The sequence below is a fragment of the Coregonus lavaretus genome, assembly GCF_964263955.1.
Source record: "Coregonus lavaretus genome assembly, contig: HAP1_SCAFFOLD_2816, whole genome shotgun sequence".
Classification (NCBI taxonomy): Eukaryota; Metazoa; Chordata; class Actinopteri; order Salmoniformes; family Salmonidae; genus Coregonus; species Coregonus lavaretus.
In genome coordinates this window covers 41,613-61,843 of record NW_028159382.1, presented here as the reverse complement: position 1 = coordinate 61,843, position 20,231 = coordinate 41,613, and the positions used below count along the sequence as shown (strand labels likewise).

Sequence of the window (20,231 nt, the reverse complement as noted above, 5' to 3'; positions counted from 1 at the left end):
TTGGTTATGAATGCAGCATTACTACTGTAGTGTCGAGTCAATGCTGGTAATTATTGCTGTGAAACAAAGAGTCCGCTTAGGCTGTACTTCGATTATAAGTTGTATTTATATCACAAGATTTCAGCATAAGTTTACAGACCCTGCAGGGTCTGGAGAACAGTGTCCAAAGATAATATGTCTGTTCTAACCTCCTTTGTCTCTAGCCTATATTTATAAGATATGCAAAAATATGGGTGGCTCCCTCTGCTGTCCAATCACCTGTCTCCAACGAACAGGGGTGTCACTACAAAATGGCTCCCTCTACTGTCCTATCCCCTGTCTCCCCTGGGGCGTCACCCTAAATAAACATCCCCTCAGGTTCCACTTGAAAACATTAACCAAGTCATAATCTTAATACACTACACTACTCTTTCACATACTAATGTTAGACAAGGTCATTCAAGTGTCCTTCTGAAACACTGCCATTTTAATGTATGAACTAACAAACACTTACAGGGGCCTTATATTTGCCTGACGAATCAAACTTCTTCCGCTGCTGTGTTCGCTACATACTTCAGTCTGCCATTGTTGAAGTCGTTTGCGGTGACGTCACAAGGAACCCGCAACTGGATCATCTCTAACCAATCAGAGTATCAAAGCAAATGACGAACGTTCAAAATGACGCTTTACCCCACGTATTCTGGGACCAATCAGAACGGTTAGAATGTGTTCGCGGTCTAACGTCCGTAGGCGTGGCGTTTGGCCGGAGGAAGGCGTTCGGGTAACCAGGCAAGCCTTATATTGCCGCCTCTTGCCTTTAATCATAATATAAACATTTGTCTAATACTTGTACCTGAACTCAAGACACGTTACAAGCCTTAAATCCCTTAATCAGGGTTTTGCTCAATTCATGCACCTTGGTTGGAGTGGGAGGTAGTGGCAGTGTTGCTTTCCTGATCCTTGACCACATAAAAACAAAATTGGGACACTTGTTTAGCATGTCATTTATTAAATTAACAAACTTACATATCATGAAGTATTGGCAACATGAAGACATTCCCAGGGTCTGGGGTAGCGATTACTTTCAAGGTAACCCTTTGAAATTTAGACTATTCCAAATCTGATTTAACGTTTGCATTAGCCATGCAAGTATTAAAACCAGTAACCATACAATTAGTGTAATTTAGACCGTTGTTTGCTTCATTGCATATATTTCACACAGCTTTGACTCAATACATTCCTGGAGTACTTAAGTCTATGGTTCAATAATTTACTAGGTATATTAGCGCCTGTTAAACCAGGGGATATTATATACGCCATCAAGATGGAGGAACAGATCAAAAAGACACAGCTGTGATAAATATGGCAACTGATCATGCAAACGCCATTCAGAGTCCCAGCAGTTATGTCATGCAGACTAATGAAAGAGTCGCAACATCAGACATGTGGTCCTCTGTAGCTCAATTGGTAGAGCATGGCGCTTTTAACGCCAGGGTAGTGGGTTCGATCCCCGGGACCACCCATACGTAAAAATGTATGCACACATGACTGCAAGTCGCTTTGGATAAAAGCATCTGCTAAATGGCATATTATATTATCAGACATAACTGTTAAAATGCTAAGAATAAGAGTCTAAGCTTCCCCTTTTCCTCTGAACAGTTGATATTTCTAGAAGACAAAAAAAAAAAAAAAAACACTGAACAAAACGTAGATGTTAATCTACGAAGTTGCAGACTTCAAATATGCTATGAGATCTGCACGCTCGCCCTTCTTCTTGATGCCTGCGAAGATCATCTTTGTTCCTGGAATGTATTTCTTTGGGTTCTCCAAGTACGTCATGAGGGTATCAGTGTCCCAGACAATGCCTGAATATCACGTGAAGGGACAAGTTAGGATGAGAATAAAAAATGTGTCACATTGTCAGTCTATTTATTTCCTGTAGAATGGTGACAATCTCACACATACCTTTGGCTTTGTTGGCATCAGTGTAGGAAAAGCCTTCAGCCTGTCCAGTCTTGCGTCCAAACAGACCCCAGAGGTTTGGCCCGACCTTGTGCTTTCCTCCATTTTCAACAGTATGACACTGGGCACACTTCTGGACAAAAGCCTTCTTTCCCTTGTCAATGTCACCCATGTTCCCTATTGGATAAAATTCAAAGAGGTTAGCTATGGTACCTATAAAAGCAGATTCTCTCTCCATTAGTAGTAGTGCAATTAACCAACATTTTGGTTTTTCTGGGGTTATTAAACAATTAATTGACCGACTATTCAATTAACCATTTCGTTTTTTGAGCCCAACGCGCCGTTTCTCTAGAGAGAAATCAACTCAAGAACTATATGGAACGCTGGGCTGAAAGGAGTTGTAGTTTTCATTAAGCAAATATTCAACCTAGCTCAGCACAAAAACATGGTAATTAACTACAATGACCATAATCCATTGCACCCGTTTTCCCCAGCTCAGTCATAGATGTATACACTTTTACGCCTGCTACATTAGGTTAGATACACACAGACCGCACGAGAGAGAAGAATGTACACAACAAGGAGAGAGTGGGATAGTATGCCTCTTTTTTGAAGACCTAGTGAATAAATTGTCAGACATCTCACCAGCTGGCCTAGCTAAATACAGTAGGATGACTAAAGACAGAACAGTATGGGGAGTACAGAGCAGGGTTTCCATTAGACATTTAACCGGCAGCATTTTAATTTACCGGACCCATGGGTGCGTAACCCGATTAGGGCGTCCACCCACGGTGCTCAGAATGAGATTACGGTAATTCATATTAAACATAACATGTAAATCGAGGATGCAACGATAGGCGGTCCCTTTCTCCCGTTGTGCCATTTACAAACACGTGACTGGCTCAACTCTTCTAGGGAACTACGGCAAGCTTCATAGTGTAAAATAAGAACGCGATCTGCTTTATCTCCTAACCTATTGCACAAGTTGACTGCAGGTATTTACTTAAGTAGCTACAAATATTAAATGGTATTGATGGTACTGAAAAACCATCCCATGGCTATTTCCAAATACCCCGGTAATAGTGGGCACTTTGAATACATTGTGGTTTGACATGACAACGAATGAAAATGCCAGAGAGGAGTTTTTGTGAGAGGGTAGGAACCTAAGTGTTTCCTAGGGGACCCTATAATCTTTGGCTACATTTAATGTCATCTTAGCTACTTCATGTTAGCTAACATTCATGCTTCGCGTACTCCTCTTTGATTTAGAAGATACTGTTGCACAAACATGCTGATTTAGGCCTACCATCACTGGTATAGTCAGGCTGTATATCATCAATACCGGTTCATTATAAAATACGGAATACCACCCAGCCCTACAGCTCATTGCAAAGTGATGTGACGAGCTGATGAAGCATGCGCTGTATGCTGTACCCGTGTGATAAAATGCATAATATACTATACACGCGCCAATTTAATTTCCCTAAATTATTCAAATTAACCAATAGACTGAAGCATGACCAGTCAAATACATTTCCATCGACTGCTATTTCCACCAATGAATAGGCTAAAAAATAAATGTCGCACTGGGATTTCTCTTCTCGCTGCCAATTGTACTTTTATGTAAGGAATGAAAAATAAAGTCAAATATAAATGTAACCACACCTGAAATATTTGTATTATTTCATAGTAATTTCCTATTGACGTCTACCCAATGCTGAGATGACAGAGAAGAGGAATATTTTCAATGTTCACTATCGTTGGCTTTGGAATTTCCATTGAAAAGCAAAAAATCGTAATGTCATGATTTAATACATTATCGAAAGGAGATAGAAAATAAATATTTAGTAGCCAGTAACAGTTACGCTAAAATAAACCCACCCTTGTACTTTGCAATAGAGTGCAATGGAGGATAAATATTCTGTTCTTCTCAAAACTGGTTGAATGGCGATTTTATCCATGTAGCCACCTGCAACTTACCACAGGTGAGATACATTACACAGTAAAACGAGAATCTGCCTCCAACCAAATTAATACTTGAATTCTTAACAATTTAGTGTAGAACATTTTACTTTGAAGTGAAACAAAATTACGTGTGAACAACAAGTTCTCCATTTCAAATTATTTTAGAAGAAATCGTATTCGTGCCAGCATCTCTGCACAGTAGTAATTAGTAGCAAGCTACATGAGTACAGTATGTAGCGGAAATAAATCAATGGAAGAAAGGCAGATGGTTTACTCGTGGCCACCTTCAATAACCTTGGTGTTACATCATTTCCCATGAAACGTTGCTGACAATCCCCAACAAGAGATGATAACTTGTTAGTTAGGGGTGTTCAACTTGTTCAATATGCTGACTGGACTTCCATAATTTGCCCTGTGGAATGTTCATTGATCCCGACACGAGGAGTGTTACGTAACCACTGCAGTGCTGCTAGCTTGGAGTGACGTTAGTAGAATGACAACGTACCGGCTTTTGGGTGTAGCCACGTAAGCTAAGTAGTATAGCCGTCAAACGGGAAATTAGGCTGCATTACTAGCTAGCTATTTGAATGACAGTTTTGTTGATAAACTGTTCTTAGTTAATCAACTTTAGCTTGTTGAGGTGGACAAAGGACGGGCAATGTTTGCTAGCTTGTTATCGAACTGGCCAAGTTTAGCTAGCTAGCTCGCTCGTTGTTGAGCTAGCCAAGGTTAGCTAGCTAGCTCGCTGTTGAGTTGGCCAAGGTTAGCTAGCTAGCTCTCTCGTTGTTGAGCTGGCCAAGGTTAGCTAGCTAGCTCTCTCGTTGTTGAGCTGGCCAAGGTTAGCTAGCTAGCTCTCTCGTTGTTAAGCTGGCCAAGGTTAGCTAGCTCTCTCGTTGTTGAGCTGGCCAAGGTTAGCTAGCTAACTCTCTCGTTGTTAAGCTGGCCAAGGTTAGCTAGCTAGCTCGCTGTTGAGCTGGCCAAGGTTAGCTAGCTAGCTCTCTCGTTGTTGAGCTGGCCAAGGTTAGCTAGCTAGCTCTCTCGTTGTTGAGCTGGCCAAGGTTAGCTAACTAACTAGCGCGTTGTTGAGCTGGCCAAGGTTAGCTAACTAACTAGCGCGTTGTTGAGGTGGCCAAGGTTAACTAGCAAGTTAAAGGCAAGACCAGAGGATCTAACATTAGTACTACGTTACAAAACGGCTGACTTAGCTGTCTAGTTAACGTTAGCTATAAACTCAATAAAAATACTACAACCGTTTGCTGATATGCCATTTCCTCAGCCATTGCTTGTTTCAGTTACATTTTAGTCATTTAGCAGACGCTCTTATCCAGAGCGACTTAGTGAGTGTATACTTTTTTTTTTTTTCATACTGGCCCCCCGTGGGAAACGAACCCACAACCCTGGCGTTGCAAGCGCCATGCTCTACCAACTGAGCTACAGGGGTTTAGACGTTACCACGTTAACGGCGGATACAGAATCAGGCACACTTTCCTTTCGATAATTTTTTTTTAAAGAAACTGACTACATGTTCAACTAGTAAAACGTATTTAATCAATATTACCTGTTCAATGAAACGATATTCCTTTTTTTTTTTTTATCTGCTTTTTTTTAAATATATTTTTATTTCGTTCCAATCCGATCAGCTGTCTCCTCGCCGGTAGCCAAGTCTCTGGATCAAACCGCATGACGAGTTCCTTTTTCTTCCCTCCAAAATGTTGACGTCATCCAGACTGGCCAGTCACATTCACTATCATCACTATCATCAGTAAGACGAACACAACTGTTTTTCATTCAAGCCCTAGATGGAGTTGAGGGGAAAAAATAAAATAAAATTTTATTTGCCACATGCGCTGAATACACAGGTGTAGACATTACTATGAAATAATTAACCAACAATGCATTTATTTTTTAATAAAAAAAGTACAATAAATAAATAAGTCATTTAGCAGACGCTCTTATCCAGAGCGATTTACAGGAGTAATTACGGTTAAGTGCCTTGCTCAAGGGCACATCGACAGATTTTTCACCTTGTCGGCTCGGGGATTAGAACCAGCGACCTTTCGGTTACTGGCACAACGCTCTTAACCACTAAGCTACCTGCCGCCCCATAACAACAACAACAAAAAAGTGTTGAGAAAAAAAGAGCAGAAGTAAAATAAAATAACAGTAGGGAGGCTATATACAGGGGGGTACTGGTGCAGAGTCAATGTGCGGGAGCACCGGCTAGTTGAGGTAATATGTACATGTGGGTAAAAGGTACATGATGTAGGCCTACCACAAAAATTGAAATAGCATACACAACATTTCAGTGGAAATGGCGTTGTTTTTTGTATTCACACTACACCACAACAAATATTTCTGTATTCCTCTTTGACTACATTCATTTTTACCACTAATCATCATTGGAAAGATTAGACAACAGTTGGAATGTTCAAGATTGTTCTGTCATTCAAGGAATTTCACTCTCTTTCATTGTCAAGAGGGTTGTTGCATCACTGTACACCCGATACAGAACCAATCAGTCGATATAATCGAGAACAATCATCAGAAATCACGCGATATGAATCAGACAGTGGGGCGCCACCTGACCCACTAGTTGCTTAGAAGGATCAAATCAACGTTTCATATCGTAATTTCCAAGTAGGCAAAAAGCATCAACCACGGCTGTTATTACACCCCGCATACGTTGGTGGCGGTAATGGCAATTTTTATTGTGCTGTAACTAAAACTAGAAGAAGATCTTCTGACGTCCTTTCCCTTCGTCAAAGGTACTTAATCGTATTATTTTTTAAACTGTGATTTAAAAAGCTAATGTAATGGATTTTACCCCGGGATAGCCCGCTAATATGACCCATAGTAGGGAAGAACATGTCTTGAGTGCAATTCGATTTGAATATATAATCAATTTAAAAGGATTTTCCATTTTGCAGTAGCAGTCTTTTCGGTTTAAATTTCCCGGGTGTCATTTCCTGTTTTCGTTGCTAGGCTGCGTGTCGTGTCTGTCTTAAATATCAATGTTATTCCCGAGGTGTGCAATAGTACACTTTCTCGCATGGATTTAAACTCTCTCTGGTCAATGCTTACACAATTCATATAACCAGGAACCAATATCCAAAGTGGGTACTTTGTTTTTTTGTAGTTTCTTTGGGGGGAGGGGGGTAGATCAGCTTTAATATTGCAGATAGATTGTAACTTCCATCAATGTAATTGTCTGCATCCTTCCAATCCCCCATATGTTTTTTTTCTCGCAAAAAAATAAAATAAAATAAATAAAATACATACATACATACATACATACATACATACATACATACATATATACACATACATTTACATATCCTTTAAAAAAATATATTTCCCTTTATTACTTTCCAACCCCACCACCCCTTCCCTAATTGGAGTAAACTAGTGAACAATAATGCTTAGGCCTCTACTTCCAGCTTATACATACTATATACATTTTATGGACACAGTCAATTTTACAATAATTCTATTTTGTTTGTTTTTACTCCTGAACTTCCTCTACCCTCAACCTCTCTGATCATTTTCATGATGTCCATCTGGTTTGCTTCTATATGCCATATCTTTCTAACTGTGCTCTTTCACAAAAGCTCTCAACCTACAACCTATATACTTATTATGGACACAGTATGATTTACATTAGTTATCTTGTTGTTATTAGTTGTTATTGGTCCCAACATTCAGCTCCATTCAACACCACCCATCCATCTCTTAAAACCATCCATATTGGATTTCTATTTGCCATATATTTTTCAACTGTACTGTGGTGTTTTACAAAAGTTCTGAACCTTTCTATTCTCATTGTTTCTACAGATTGTAAATTGAAAATAAACATTTTTGCTAAAAGTATTATTATATTATTGATCGATTTACTATGACTTTTCAGATCACCCAGTAATGATATCTGCATGGTTAGCTCCAGGTAAATATTGCAATCCTTTAGCCATTCCTGGACCTGTGTCCAAAAACAAGCTACAAATGGACAGTACCAAAACCAAAGATCTAGTTTTCCATTGCAAAAGGGAGTTTTGCTACGGTCCTCACCAATAAATACGACCTAGTACTTAGGTTACAACAGAGCTAACTAACCCTCTTCCTGGAGATCTACCCTCCTGTGGGTATTCAGTCCAACCCGAACATACCTGTTTCAGCTAGTTGAGGATCATGTTCCAGGCTCTGACCAAATTGCAGATAATCCATTGCAGCATCAACCAATAGTTGCATAGCACGTCATTTGCATGCCACGTCATCGACTGAGCAGTCGGGCGTTAGATTGCTATACCGCTATATCACATGGGTGGCATTCCTGCCTGACTACATTGCAGACGGCTGCCAGATCTCACAAAGCTTGGATAGGTGTTTAACATATCAGCTAACCACATCATATGATATAGCAATGTAATGCCCGACAGTCGATGACGTGGCGCACAACCATTGGTTGATGCAATGCAACGTCTTCAACGTAATCAGGCAGGAACACCACCAATATGTGGTTAGCTGATATGTTCAACACTAGCCTCGTGTGGCCATCCTTCCAAATCTTGTCTCGTTAAATCGTGTTGGAAATCTTGAGAAATCCAGTATAGGATTCTGGGTTTGAATGGGAGTGTAGGTTTTTCTTCATACCCTTATCTAGCGCACCTAACTAACTGGTTGATAAGCTGAATCACGTTCGTTACTACTGGGTTTGGAGCGAAAACTCTACAGGAACAGAGGTGGTAAGCCCCCCAATAGGGATTTGGGATTTGTACAAAATAAAAGTAGGGGCCAATAAATCACCAAATAATCGGAACTAGTTATGCTAATCTGTTACGTTAACTATCCAAACGTTGTAATACACCCGTAAATTAAGAAGCAATGAAGTCCACCTGGAACGCACCCGTGTCGACCTGCAACCGCAGCCTAGCAATGAACGCACCCGTGTTGACCTGCAATGCGTCCGCGGGCTAGTGATGTGGTGAATGTTGTCTACTTTTTTAAACATTTAACTAGGCAAGTCTGTTAAGAACTAATTCTTATTTACAATGAAGGCCTACCCTAATCGGGTGAGCCAGCAGCATGCCGGGCCACAAGTTTCCAGAGCGTGTTCAGAGTTGACGTTTTACGTTTGAAATCTGGGTCCCTTGTAGCTCAGTTGGTAGAGCATGGCGCTTGCAACGCCAGGGTTGTGGGTTCGTTTCCCACGGGGGGCCAGTATGAAAAATGTATGCACTCACTAACTGTAAGTCGCTCTGGATAAGAGCGTCTGCTAAATGTGTAAATGTAAAATCTTTTTATTAATTAAGGTGCTGCAAAAGCAATGGTCACCTATTTATTAATTAATTACCATTTTGCTTCCTGTGGCGGGCAAGGGAGGTCTGGTTGTCGGCCATGCTGGAAATGTGATCAATGTGACAATGCAAATAGTCCGGGTAGCCATTTGATTAGCTGTTCAGGAGTCTTATGGCTTTGAGGTAGAAGCTGTTAAGAAGCCTTTTGGACCTAGACTTGGCGCTCCGGTACTGCTTGCCGTGCCGTAGCGGAGACAACAGTCTATGACTAGGGTGGCTGGAGTCTTTGACCATTTTTAGGGCCTTCCTCTGACACCGCCTGGTATAGAGGTCCTGGATGGCAGGAAGCTTGGCCCCAGTGATGTACTGGGCCGTACGCACTACCCTCTGTAGTGCCTTGCGGTCGGAGGCCGAGCAGTTGCCATACCAGGCAGTGATACAACCAGTCAGGATGCTCTCAATGGTGCAGCTGTATAACTTTTTGAGGATCTGAGGACCCATGCCAAATCTTTTCAGTCTCCTGAGGGGGAATAGGCTTTGTTGTGACCTCTTCACAACTGTCTTGGTGTGTTTGGACCATGATAGTTTGTTGGTGATGTGGACACCAAGAAACTTGAAGCTCTCAAACTGCTCCACAACAATGAGAATGGGGGTGTGCTCGGTCCTCTTCTTTTTCCTGTAGTCCACAATCATCTCCTTTTTCTTGATCACGTTGAGGGAGAGGTTGTTATCCTGGCACCACATGGCCAGGTCTCTGACCTCCTCCCTATAGGCTGTCTCATCGTTGTCGGTGATTAGGCCTACCACTGTTGTGACATCGGCAAACTTAATGAGGGTGTTGGAGTCGTGCCTGGCCATGCAGTCATGGGTGAACAGGGAGTACAGGAGGGGACTGAACACCCATCCCTGAGGGGCCCCCGTGTTGAGGATCAGCGTGGCAGATGTGTTGTTACCTACCCTTACCAACTGGGGGCGGCCCGTCAGGAAGTCCAGGATCCAGTTGCAGAGGGAGGTGTTTAGTCACAGAGTCCTTAGCTTAGTGATGAGCTTTGAGGACACTATGGTGTTGACCACTGAGCTGTAGTCAATGAATAGCATTCTCACGTAGGTGTTCCTTTTGTTCAGGTGGGAAAGGGCAGTGTGTAGTGCAATAGAGATTGCATCATCTGTGGATCTGTTGGGGCGGTATGCAAACTGGAGTGGGTCTAGGGTTTCTGGGATAATAGTGTTGATGTGAGCCATGACCAGCCTTTCAAAGCACTTCATGGCTACAGACGTGAGTGCTACGGGTCGGTAGTCATTTAGGTAGGTTACCTTAGTGTTCTTGGGCACAGGGACTATGGTGGTCTGCTTGAAACATGTTGGCATTGCAGACTCAGTCAGGGAGAGGTTGAAAATGTCAGTGAAGACACTTTCCAGTTGGTCAGCGCATGCTCTGAGGACACGTCCTGGTAATCCGTCTGGCCCTGCGGCCTTGTGAATGTTGACCTGTTTAAAGGTCTTACTCACATCGGCTACGGAGAGCGTGATCACACAGATGTCCGGAACAGCTGATACTCTCATTCATGCTTCAGTGTTGCTTGCCTCGAAGCGAGCATAGATGTGATTTAGCTCATCTGGTAGGCTCGTGTCACTTGGCGGCTCGCGGCTGTGCTTCCCTTTTAGAGTCTGTAATAGTTTGCAAACCCTGCCACATCCGACGAGCATCGGAGCCGGTGTAGTACGATTCAATCTTAGTCCTGTATTGACGCTTTGCCTGTTTGATGGTTCGTCGGAGAGCATAGTGGGATTTCTTATAAGCGTCCGGGTTAGAGTCCCGCTCCTTGAAAGCGGAAGCTCTACCCATGGCTTCTGGTTGGGGTATGTACGTACAGTCACTGTGGGGACGACGTCATCTATGCACTTATTGATGAAGCCAGTGACTGATGTGGTGTACTCCTCAATGCCATCGGAAGAATCCCGGAACATATTCCAGTCTGTGCTAGCAAAAGAGTCCTGTAGCTTAGCATCTGTGTCATCTGACCACTTCTTTATTGACGAGTCACTGGTGCTTCCTGCTTTAGTTTTCGCTTGTAAGCAGGAATCAGGAGGATAGAGGTATGGTTGGATTTGCCAAATGGAGGGTGAGGGAGAGCTTTGTATGCATCTCTGTGTTTGGAGTAAAGGTGGTCTAGAGTTTTTTTTCCTGTGGTTGCACATTTAACATGCTGGTAGAAATGAGGTAAAACGGATTTAAGTTTCCCTGCATCATTGAGTGCGGTCTTAGTGCCAGCATCGGTTTGTGGTGGTACTACGAAAAATATAGATGAAAACTCTCTTGGTAAATAGTGTGGTCTACAGCTTATCATGAGATACCGCAACCGCAGGGCTCTCCAGAGGGTGGTGCAGTCAGCCCAACGCATCACCGGGGGCACAGTGCCTGCCCTCCAGGGCATCTACAGAACCCGGTGTCACAGGAAGGCCAAGAAGATCATCAAGGACCTCAGCCACCCGAACCACAGCCTGTTCACCACTCTACCATCTAGAAGGCAGAGACAGTGCAGGTGTATCCAAGTTGAGCAAAGAGACTGATAAACAGCTTCTATCTCCAGGCCATCAGACTGTTAAACAGTCACCACTAGCCGGCCTCCGCCCAGTAGCCTGCCGTGAACCTCAGACACTGTCATTAGCTGGCTACCACCACTACTCTGCACCTTAGACACTGCTGCCCTATGTACAGTACAGAGTCATCGAACACTGGTCACTTTAATAATGATTACATACTGGCATACCCACTTTATATGTGTATACTGCAGTGGCAGTCGGTGCCGTTTAAGATGAGGGAGGACAATACATTTTTGAATGAGTGTGGCCTTATTTCTATTACACCATATTGGATGACTGTCATTCATATTCCATTCACCCAGCTCAATGTAACATCTATAGGTTTAGGCTACTACATTATTCTCTAATGTTCCCTATACCCATCATGAGGTTGCTACAACCTAGCCTATGAATTAAAGTTTACAACGTAGGTGCACACAGGTCGAGAGACAATTTTGAGGCGACAGACAGTGACACATGGACAGACAGTGACACTTTCAATACCGCCTTGCACACTCTTGCCTGCATCTTGCTGATCTAGGGTGTAATCATTTGTCCAACAGTTGCAAACGACAGTTTCTATTGGACAAATTCAGGTATGTTGATCCCCGTTTCGTTCTGGTTGCTTCCGTTTAAGAAATGTTTTTCAACAGAATCGGCGGAGTGAATACACCCCTGATCACGCGTGAACACTGTTCACCTTCATAGCAGCCACGTTGTACTCCTTATCGCATCTATGCGCGCTCCTCCTTTCACGTTTTCCCTTCGTTTGTGGACTTCAAGGTACAACACATCAGCTGTATGTGACCAGGCGAAAAAAAACATTCCAAGCCAAACCATATCATAACCGCTACACACAGCCTACATTGTTGTCACCATATTAGCTAAAGTAACTTGGCTAATGGAACTAACGCGTTAGTAAATACGCTACAATCATGCAGTAACGTTACAGTGTACAGTCAGTAAGCAGTTTAGCACTGACACCGGCGGGCCCCGGTGGCAATAAATTAGTAAAACCAAAAGCTTACCTTGACTTGGAAGAGTTCCAGTGTTGTGTTGGATAGTCATGGCCAGCATAGCATCCCTCTATTTGAGCAGGGTGTTTGAGTAGGCTAAACTAGCTAGCTGCATTTGCTAGCTAAGTTAGTGAAACTGAAAAGAAATTACTATCTCTCTCTTGCTTCTCCTTCATTTTGGAAGAAATTCATTCGTTCAAAACTGTTCAACTATTGTCTTTCTCTCTCTTTGAGTCAACTACTCACCACATTTTATACACTGCAGTTCTAGCTAGCTGTAGCTTGTGCTTTCCGTACTAGATTCATTCTCTGATCCTTTGATTGGGTGGCCATGCTGCAAGAGCTCCGATAGGTTGGAGGACGTCCTCCAGAAGTTGTCATAATTACTGTGTAAGTCTATGGAAGGGGGTGAGAACCATGAGCCTCCTAGGTTTTGTATGGAAGTCAATGTACCCAGAGGAGGATGGAAGCTAGCTGTCCTCCGGCTACACCATGGTGCTACCCTAGAGGGTGCTGTTGAGGCTACTGTAGACCATTGCAAAAAAAAGTGTGTTTTAATCAATTATTTGGTGACGTGAATATATTTAGTTTAGTTTGATCTAAAAATGATAACTTTTTTATGTTTTACTTTCTTTTTTTTTTAATGAAATTCACTGAGGAGGATGGTCCTCCCATTTCTCATCTGAGGAGCCTCCACTGATGTACAGTATTCTAGTCATGGCTCATTGTTTATAACTCAAATAAAATTGTATTTATCACATGCGCCGAATACAACTGGTGTAGACGTTACAGTGAAATGCTTGCTTACGAACCTTTCCCAAAGATGCAGAGTTGATGATAATAATAATAAAAAATAGTAACTAACACGAGGAATACAATAAAATACATAAGAATGGAGCTATATACAGGGAGTACCAGATCAATGTGGAGCTATATACAGGAAGTACCAGTACCAGATCAATGTGCAGAGGTACGAGGTATTGAAGGTACAGTTAAAGTCGGAAGTTTACATACACCTTAGCCAAATACATGTAAACTCAGTTTTTCACAATTCCTGACATTTAATCCTAGTAAAAATGCCCTGTCTTAGGTCAGTTAGGATCACCACTTTATTTTAAGAATGTGAAATGTCAGAATAATAGTAGAGAATGATTTATTTTAGCTTTTATTTATTTCATCACATTCCCAGTGGGTCAGAAGTTTACATTTACGTCATTTAGCAGACGCTCTTATCCAGAGCGACTTACAGTTAGTGAATACATTATTTTTATTTTTTTTATTCTGGCCCCCCGTGGGAATCGAACCCACAACCCTGGCGTTGCAAACGCCATGCTCTATCAACTGAGCTACATCCCTGCCGGCCATTCCCTCCCCTACCCTGGACGACGCTGGGCCAATTGTGCGCCGCCCATGAGTCTCCCGGTCGCGGCCGGCTGCGACAGAGCCTGGATTTGAACCAGGATCTCTAGTGGCACAGTTAGCACTGCGATGCAGTGCCTTAGACCACTGCGCCACTCAGGAGGTTACATACACTCAATTAGTATTTGGTAGCATTGCCTTTAAATTGTTTAACTTGGGTCAAACGTTTCGGGTAGCCTTCCACAAGCTTCCCACAATAAGTTGGGTGAATTTTGGCCCATTCTTCCTGACAGAGCTGGTGTAACTGAGTCAGGTTTGCAGGCCTCCTTGCTCGCACACACTTTTTCAGTTCTGCTCATATATTTTCTATAGGATTGAGGTCAGGGCTTTGTGATGGCCACTCCAATACCTTGACTTTGTTGTCCTTAAGCCATTTTGCCATAACTTTGGAAGTATGCTTGGGATCATTGTCCATTTGGAAGACCCATTTGCGACCAAGCTTTAACTTCCTGACTGATGTGTTGAGATGTTGCTTCAATATATCCACATAATTTTCCTTCCACATAATGCCATCTATTTTGTGAAGTGCACCAGTCCCTCCTGCAGCAAAGCACCCCCACAGCATGATGCTGCCACCCCCGTGCTTCACGGTTGGGATGGTGTTCTTCGGCTTGCAGGCTCCCACTTTTTCCTCCAAACATAACGATGGTCATTATGGCCAAACAGTTCTATTTTTGTTTCATCAGACCAGAGGACATTTCTCCAAAAAGTACGATCTTTGTCCCCATGTGCAGATGAAAACCGTAGTCAGACTTTTCTATGGCAGTTATGGAGCAGTTGCTTCTTCCTTTCAGGTTATGTCGATATAGGTATTGTTTTACTGTGGATATAGATACTTTTGTACCTGTTTCCTCCAGCATCTTCACAAGGTCCTTTGCTGTTGTTCTGGGATTGATTTGCACTTTTCGCACCAAAGTACGTTCATCTCTAGGAGACAGAACGAGGTTAACACATGCTTAGGAGATCTTACGTTTTGTTCTATGAGATAATAGCAGTCAGTTAACATTACCTTTATGAATTATGAGGCCTTTGTGGTTTATGTGCTTTTTTAATAACATAAATTCTTCAACATTCACAAAAACTGACGTTAGCTGATGGATATTATCTCATAGAACAGAACGTACAAGATCTCCTAAGTCTGTGTTCACCACATACCTTATTTTAGGCGTTAATTTTCTCCATGGGGCTTTGTCCCAACTAACCATAGCGGAGTTAGTGCCTACAAAAAAGACGCCATTACTATTTATCTCTATATACCAAACCAATCAGGTGGTTGTGAGACGTAAGGAAGCGTCAGACGTCATTGATTACGTGCTTCTTCCTGATATAGTGATACAGGCATCCGTACGTCGCTGCGATTTTGACGCATACCTCGGAGCTCCAGTATCAAACGCAACATCACTAGCTACAATATATGATACAGAAAATATACAATTAATTGTTGTTGTTTTTAAACGGTGGTAGACAGAGCAAGTGAAACCGTAAATATCGATAAATATTTACGGATCGTCGTCGACGCCGCTTTGCAAGTGTGTGTCTTGTTAGCCAACGTTAGCTTAGCAAGGATAGTTTGCAGGGTGGTAAAATGGAGGATGCATTTAGGCCGTCGACGGATCTCGATGATCCCCCAAATAGTCGCTTGTTTCTCGTAACAAGTAAGTCCATAACCGAGGACATGATCCGGGAGCAGTTTTCTCTTTATGGAGAAATTCAGGATGTTTGGGTAGTCAAAGACAAGCAGACTAAGGAGTCAAAAGGAGTGTCCTTTGTGAAATTTACTAAATCGTCCGAGGCATGTACGGCTATGGAAGAAATGCATGGAAAATGCTTGGTCGAAGGAACCAAACCAATCAAGGTATGTACTCTGTGGCTTTAGTGACTCTGCTCATGTCATTAACGCTATTGTAGCCAGTGCTGTTTCGTGTGGTTTTCCGGCAGACTTTTGTAGTATCCGGCTGGGTGAAGGAGTTAGGCCTACGTATTGCTGCCTTTCAAAGTTCGGAAAGTGCATTACACATTTCGTAAACTAAAAAAGGGAAATGGGCGGAGGGAAAGAAATTAAACCAGCATCTAACCCTAGACAAAGATAGTCTATTATATTGACAAGATGGTCGATTGACCACTCTAACAATGAAAATGCATGCCTTTATAATAGAACGCAGGGGGGGGGGGGGGGGAGGAGGCGAGATCAGGTGGGACCATTCTAGCCAATGAGGGCAGATACGCGTGTGAACAGGTCATAGAGATGGAGGACTCCTCTTTGTATCTGTGCCATTATAGCGTCTGTAACAGCATGGGCAGCGCCATTGAGGCCATCTCTATTTTAAAGTACTCAATTTTCTTCTTCATTGGCGGATTGCTCCCAACTCATAGGAATTCCCACCCAGTTGACTACTTTAAAATGGCGGAAGCTGTCAATGTCCATGTTAAAACGGGTTATAGCCATGATGAGTCCTATATCTATCTCTATGACAACAGGCACAACTCCGATATATAAAGTATTTTTTTCCCCAAAGTTGCTGAAATACCATTTGCGACCAGAAGGACCGTCTGGGTCTCCTCAGTCTTGCGCTCGCCACCTGGTGGCGTGCCTGACAGACACCCAGTTATCACTCATTTCAGCGGAGCTCTGCTCTGGAGATCAAAGCAGGACACAGCTCTCGTCCCGATGCGCGTAACGCATTGTGCAACGCCAGGGTTGTGGGTTTGAACCCCATTGGGGACCATTGCGGGGGGAAAAAGTATGAACATGTATGCACTCACTACTGTAAGTCGCTCTGGATAAGAGCGTCTGCTAAAATGACAAAAATGTATCATAAAAAAAAAAGGTTACATGCCCTTTGTCTCACGTCATATCGCCATCCGCCATCTTACCCTCCTGTAGCCAGTGCTGCTCCTGCTAGTCTTTTTTTATGGCGCTAAGTTTTCTTCTCTTCTGCCAGGTATTTATTGCCCAGGCGAGGTCTTCCGGAAGCCACCGAGATGTGGAGGATGAGGAGCTCACCAGAATATTTGTGATGATTCCCAAAACCTTTACAGAGGATGACTTGAAAGATACATTCAAGGTACTTGCATCACCCTCCATCGTATTGCATTAGGCTGATATAAAAACTGTATTGGAATAGCCTATGCTTATCCACTCATTTGTTCTTGCAGGAATATGGTGACATTGAATATTGCATCATCGTAAAGAATAAAACTACAGGAGAAAGTAAGGGCCTGGGGTATGTAAGATATCACAAACCCTCACAGGCAGCCACCGCCATAGAGAACTGTGAGAAGAGTAAGTTGTCTCTTTTTGTTCATGTACATGTCTGTGAACACCCAAACTATCAATCTATCAAGTAATCCATGTTTGTGTAATTTTGTTTACAACAGCATATAGGGCCATTCTTGCAGAGCCGAGGAACAAAACGCCAGCCCCAGACAACGACTACTTTAGCCCTGCCAGAGCTGAGCATGTCCAGGGTGACCCAGGAATGACTTCCTATCCATTTGGTATGTACCTGCCGTTTGTGTGATTAGGCCTGCCATTTCTATAGACCCATGATTGTTTTCCCCCAAATGCTAAGAAATTCTTGTTTCCTCCCGTTGAAGTGGACTCCGGTTTTCATACCAGGGGAGACATGCGGGGCACAGACATTATCACCAGGTGCCTAATGATGTCATCCCGGGCGAGCGTCACACAAGATCAAGTCTATAGCCTCTTTGACCTGATCCCAGGGATGGATTATTGCGAGATGCAGCAGGATTCATATGGTTTCAGCACAGGTAGCCACAAAACACAGTTATTCCCTCGGATGCAGCACCTGACGTATTGCGTAGGAATTGGTGGCTAGTATATATATATTTTTCCCTTTCAGGACAAGCTATGATTCGCTACAACAACCTTGGATCAGCTGTCTATGCTAAAAACAAACTGGATGGCTTTGAGTACCCACCTGGGAACCGGCTAGTAGTCACTCACGTCGATGATGGGCAGGACAGAAGAAGGTAAGATGATTTGTAGCTTCATGGTAGACTACACGTGGTGTTAGGTCCTTATTTACCCTCTTGTTGTGTGTCCAGCCCCGTGGGAAGGATGGCCATGCAGCTAGTGGCAGCCCAGATGATGTCTATCGTATGCAATGCTCCTTCTGCACCACCACTCAGGAAGACGAGCGCTGTAAGTTACTGACTTGGTAGAGCTAATCAAAGATTAAAGATCAACTCAATGATGATTGAACTTCTAACAAACGTTACGATATGTCTTTGTCAGGGCTATCCACCACCCGCTGTTCCCCAGAGCCCCCGGGTGCAGACAGATGTTGCCCTCCCACCTCTCCAGAAGTTGGCCCCCTCCGACAGCCGGGTGAAAGAACGCCTATTTGTGGTCTTTAAACCTTTGCCTCTGCCCATGGATGTGCTTGAAGATGTGTTCTGGTATGATATACTTCCCATTCTTTTCATCAATACACTGTTTATTAACATGTATTACTGATAATCAACAGCTTATAAAATACTTTAAGTTGTTTTAAAGTTTTCATGTGTTGTAATGTGTTACCGATTCGCTTTTGAACTTTGGGCTGGATCGATAGTTGCGATCTTGTGTAAATAATGATGACTGGGAAAAAGGTAAACATTTCTGTAAATCACAGCTATCCCCCCCCATCTCTGTTTCTATAGCCGTTTTGGCTCTCTGGTTGAGGTTTTCCTTGTGCCTGGACGGAATGTGGGCTACATGAAGTACGCGGAGAGAAAGAGTGCAGATGATGCCATGGCGACACTGCATGGTCAAATGGTGAACGGCGTTAAAATGAAGGTGATGCGGGCTGACCCGCCCAAAGAGGAGTCTCACAAACGTCAACGCACCTATTAGAGGGACACAGGACAAGGTAAGGGGCTCCAAGGGTTAAGAGTAAATTCTGTAGCGATCGATGACAGCGAGCGTCCACAAGCTGCTTTTTCTCGTTGTACTTACTTGAATTGCCAGAGACGTATGTTGAGTTGCCACCAGACAGAAGGTAAGTACATAGCAGGACTAAACAATAAACTTTTTTTTCTCTTTTTTCTTCTTAACCTGACTATGGGCAACACGTTAGGAGAGACCAACACAGTTTAATGCATATTTATAGTGCTGATGTTTTTGTTCCTACAGAGATGACCTAAGTGACATGACCTCCAACATGACTGAACCGACATAAACGATGACAGGACCAAATTACGACCACACTACGGACAGTGATCTCTGTACCTTACTTTGATGTTTCGTTGTACTAACGCTGAAGGTGACGACAGTGGTGGTTCTTTTTTTGGTGTTTCCTTTTCTCATTAAATTGATATTTTGATGTTAAGGAATAAAGTTTGAATCAGCATTGGACCTAATATGTTCTCAATAAAAAACAATAAAAAACAATGCAATGTGTGTGAATTTATTTTTGTTTATAATGAATGCAAAATATTGCAGTCGTTTTTTTTCCTCAATGTCCAAGTTTGTATTTTCTTAATTAATGCAGCCTACTTGTTATTTCCGGTGGGCTGAAGGGCATAGCAGAACAGCAACTTCAGAATGTTGCTGGAGAGACTGAGTTTAGGGCATTTGGGGTGGTGTAGACATTTGGCAAGGGTTATGTTTGGAGCAAATGCTAAGAATACATTAAGGACCAGCTAGGGTTGGGTGGGGTCTAAAATAGGACCAGGAAAGCAAGGTTCAGACATAAAATCCATAGGCTTTCAGTTTGACCAGTGATGATGTGTGAACGCTATGTATGTATATACTATGTCAGAGTCATGTATATAAAGCAATGATGAATCACCTGAGTTACTACACTGATAACTACGTATGTTTGCCTCATGGTGCCAACTAGCAAATACTCGGTGCTATGCTGTCGAACAGCGTCGCATACTGTAATATAGACCGCATTGAATATTGGCGAAATACCAACCTTTTCAGCTGTGGGCATGTTCAGTCGAGGAAGTGCGCGCTGTTGCAGTCAGTGGGTGAGAACTTTAAGACCGCAACAGTGTGACCCTCTAGTGA

The 20,231-nt window shown here is 42.9% G+C and overlaps 2 protein-coding genes across 2 annotated transcripts; one reads left to right on the top strand and one right to left on the bottom strand.

Annotated features, from left to right (window-relative positions):
* Nucleotides 1-965: 965 nt before the first annotated feature.
* LOC311122945 (cytochrome c) lies at nucleotides 966-5,574 on the bottom strand. Its single transcript, XM_084197242.1, has 3 exons — nucleotides 5,465-5,574; nucleotides 1,945-2,118; nucleotides 966-1,844 (listed from the first exon to the last, which is right to left on the bottom strand). Exons 2-3 carry the CDS (start codon nucleotides 2,111-2,113, stop codon nucleotides 1,699-1,701), a joined length of 315 nt encoding a protein of 104 aa, XP_084053368.1. The 5' UTR covers nucleotides 2,114-2,118; nucleotides 5,465-5,574; the 3' UTR covers nucleotides 966-1,698.
* Nucleotides 5,575-15,528: 9,954 nt separating this feature from the next.
* LOC311122944 (RNA-binding protein 45-like) lies at nucleotides 15,529-19,607 on the top strand. The gene is made up of 10 exons (XM_084197241.1): nucleotides 15,529-16,067; nucleotides 17,155-17,277; nucleotides 17,369-17,495; nucleotides 17,591-17,710; nucleotides 17,810-17,983; nucleotides 18,076-18,205; nucleotides 18,281-18,377; nucleotides 18,471-18,634; nucleotides 18,878-19,086; nucleotides 19,350-19,607. The coding sequence occupies exons 1-9, from the start codon at nucleotides 15,798-15,800 to the stop codon at nucleotides 19,068-19,070; spliced, it is 1,398 nt and encodes a 465-aa protein (XP_084053367.1). The 5' UTR covers nucleotides 15,529-15,797; the 3' UTR covers nucleotides 19,071-19,086; nucleotides 19,350-19,607.
* The last annotated feature ends 624 nt before the right edge of the window (nucleotides 19,608-20,231 follow it).

What these genes read in the sequence shown, in the direction of transcription:
- LOC311122945 (XM_084197242.1), bottom strand. Translation starts at nt 2,113, where the DNA reads ATGGGTGACATTGACAAGGGAAAGAAGGCTTTTGTCCAGAAGTGTGCC. An exon ending in TGATGCCAACAAAGCCAAAG is followed by an intron (nt 1,845 to 1,944) that starts GTATGTGTGAGA and finishes CGTGATATTCAG; the next exon opens with GCATTGTCTGGGACACTGAT.
- LOC311122944 (XM_084197241.1), top strand. Translation starts at nt 15,798, where the DNA reads ATGGAGGATGCATTTAGGCCGTCGACGGATCTCGATGATCCCCCAAAT. An exon ending in ACTTGAAAGATACATTCAAG is followed by an intron (nt 17,278 to 17,368) that starts GTACTTGCATCA and finishes TTGTTCTTGCAG; the next exon opens with GAATATGGTGACATTGAATA. An exon ending in AATGACTTCCTATCCATTTG is followed by an intron (nt 17,711 to 17,809) that starts GTATGTACCTGC and finishes CTCCCGTTGAAG; the next exon opens with TGGACTCCGGTTTTCATACC.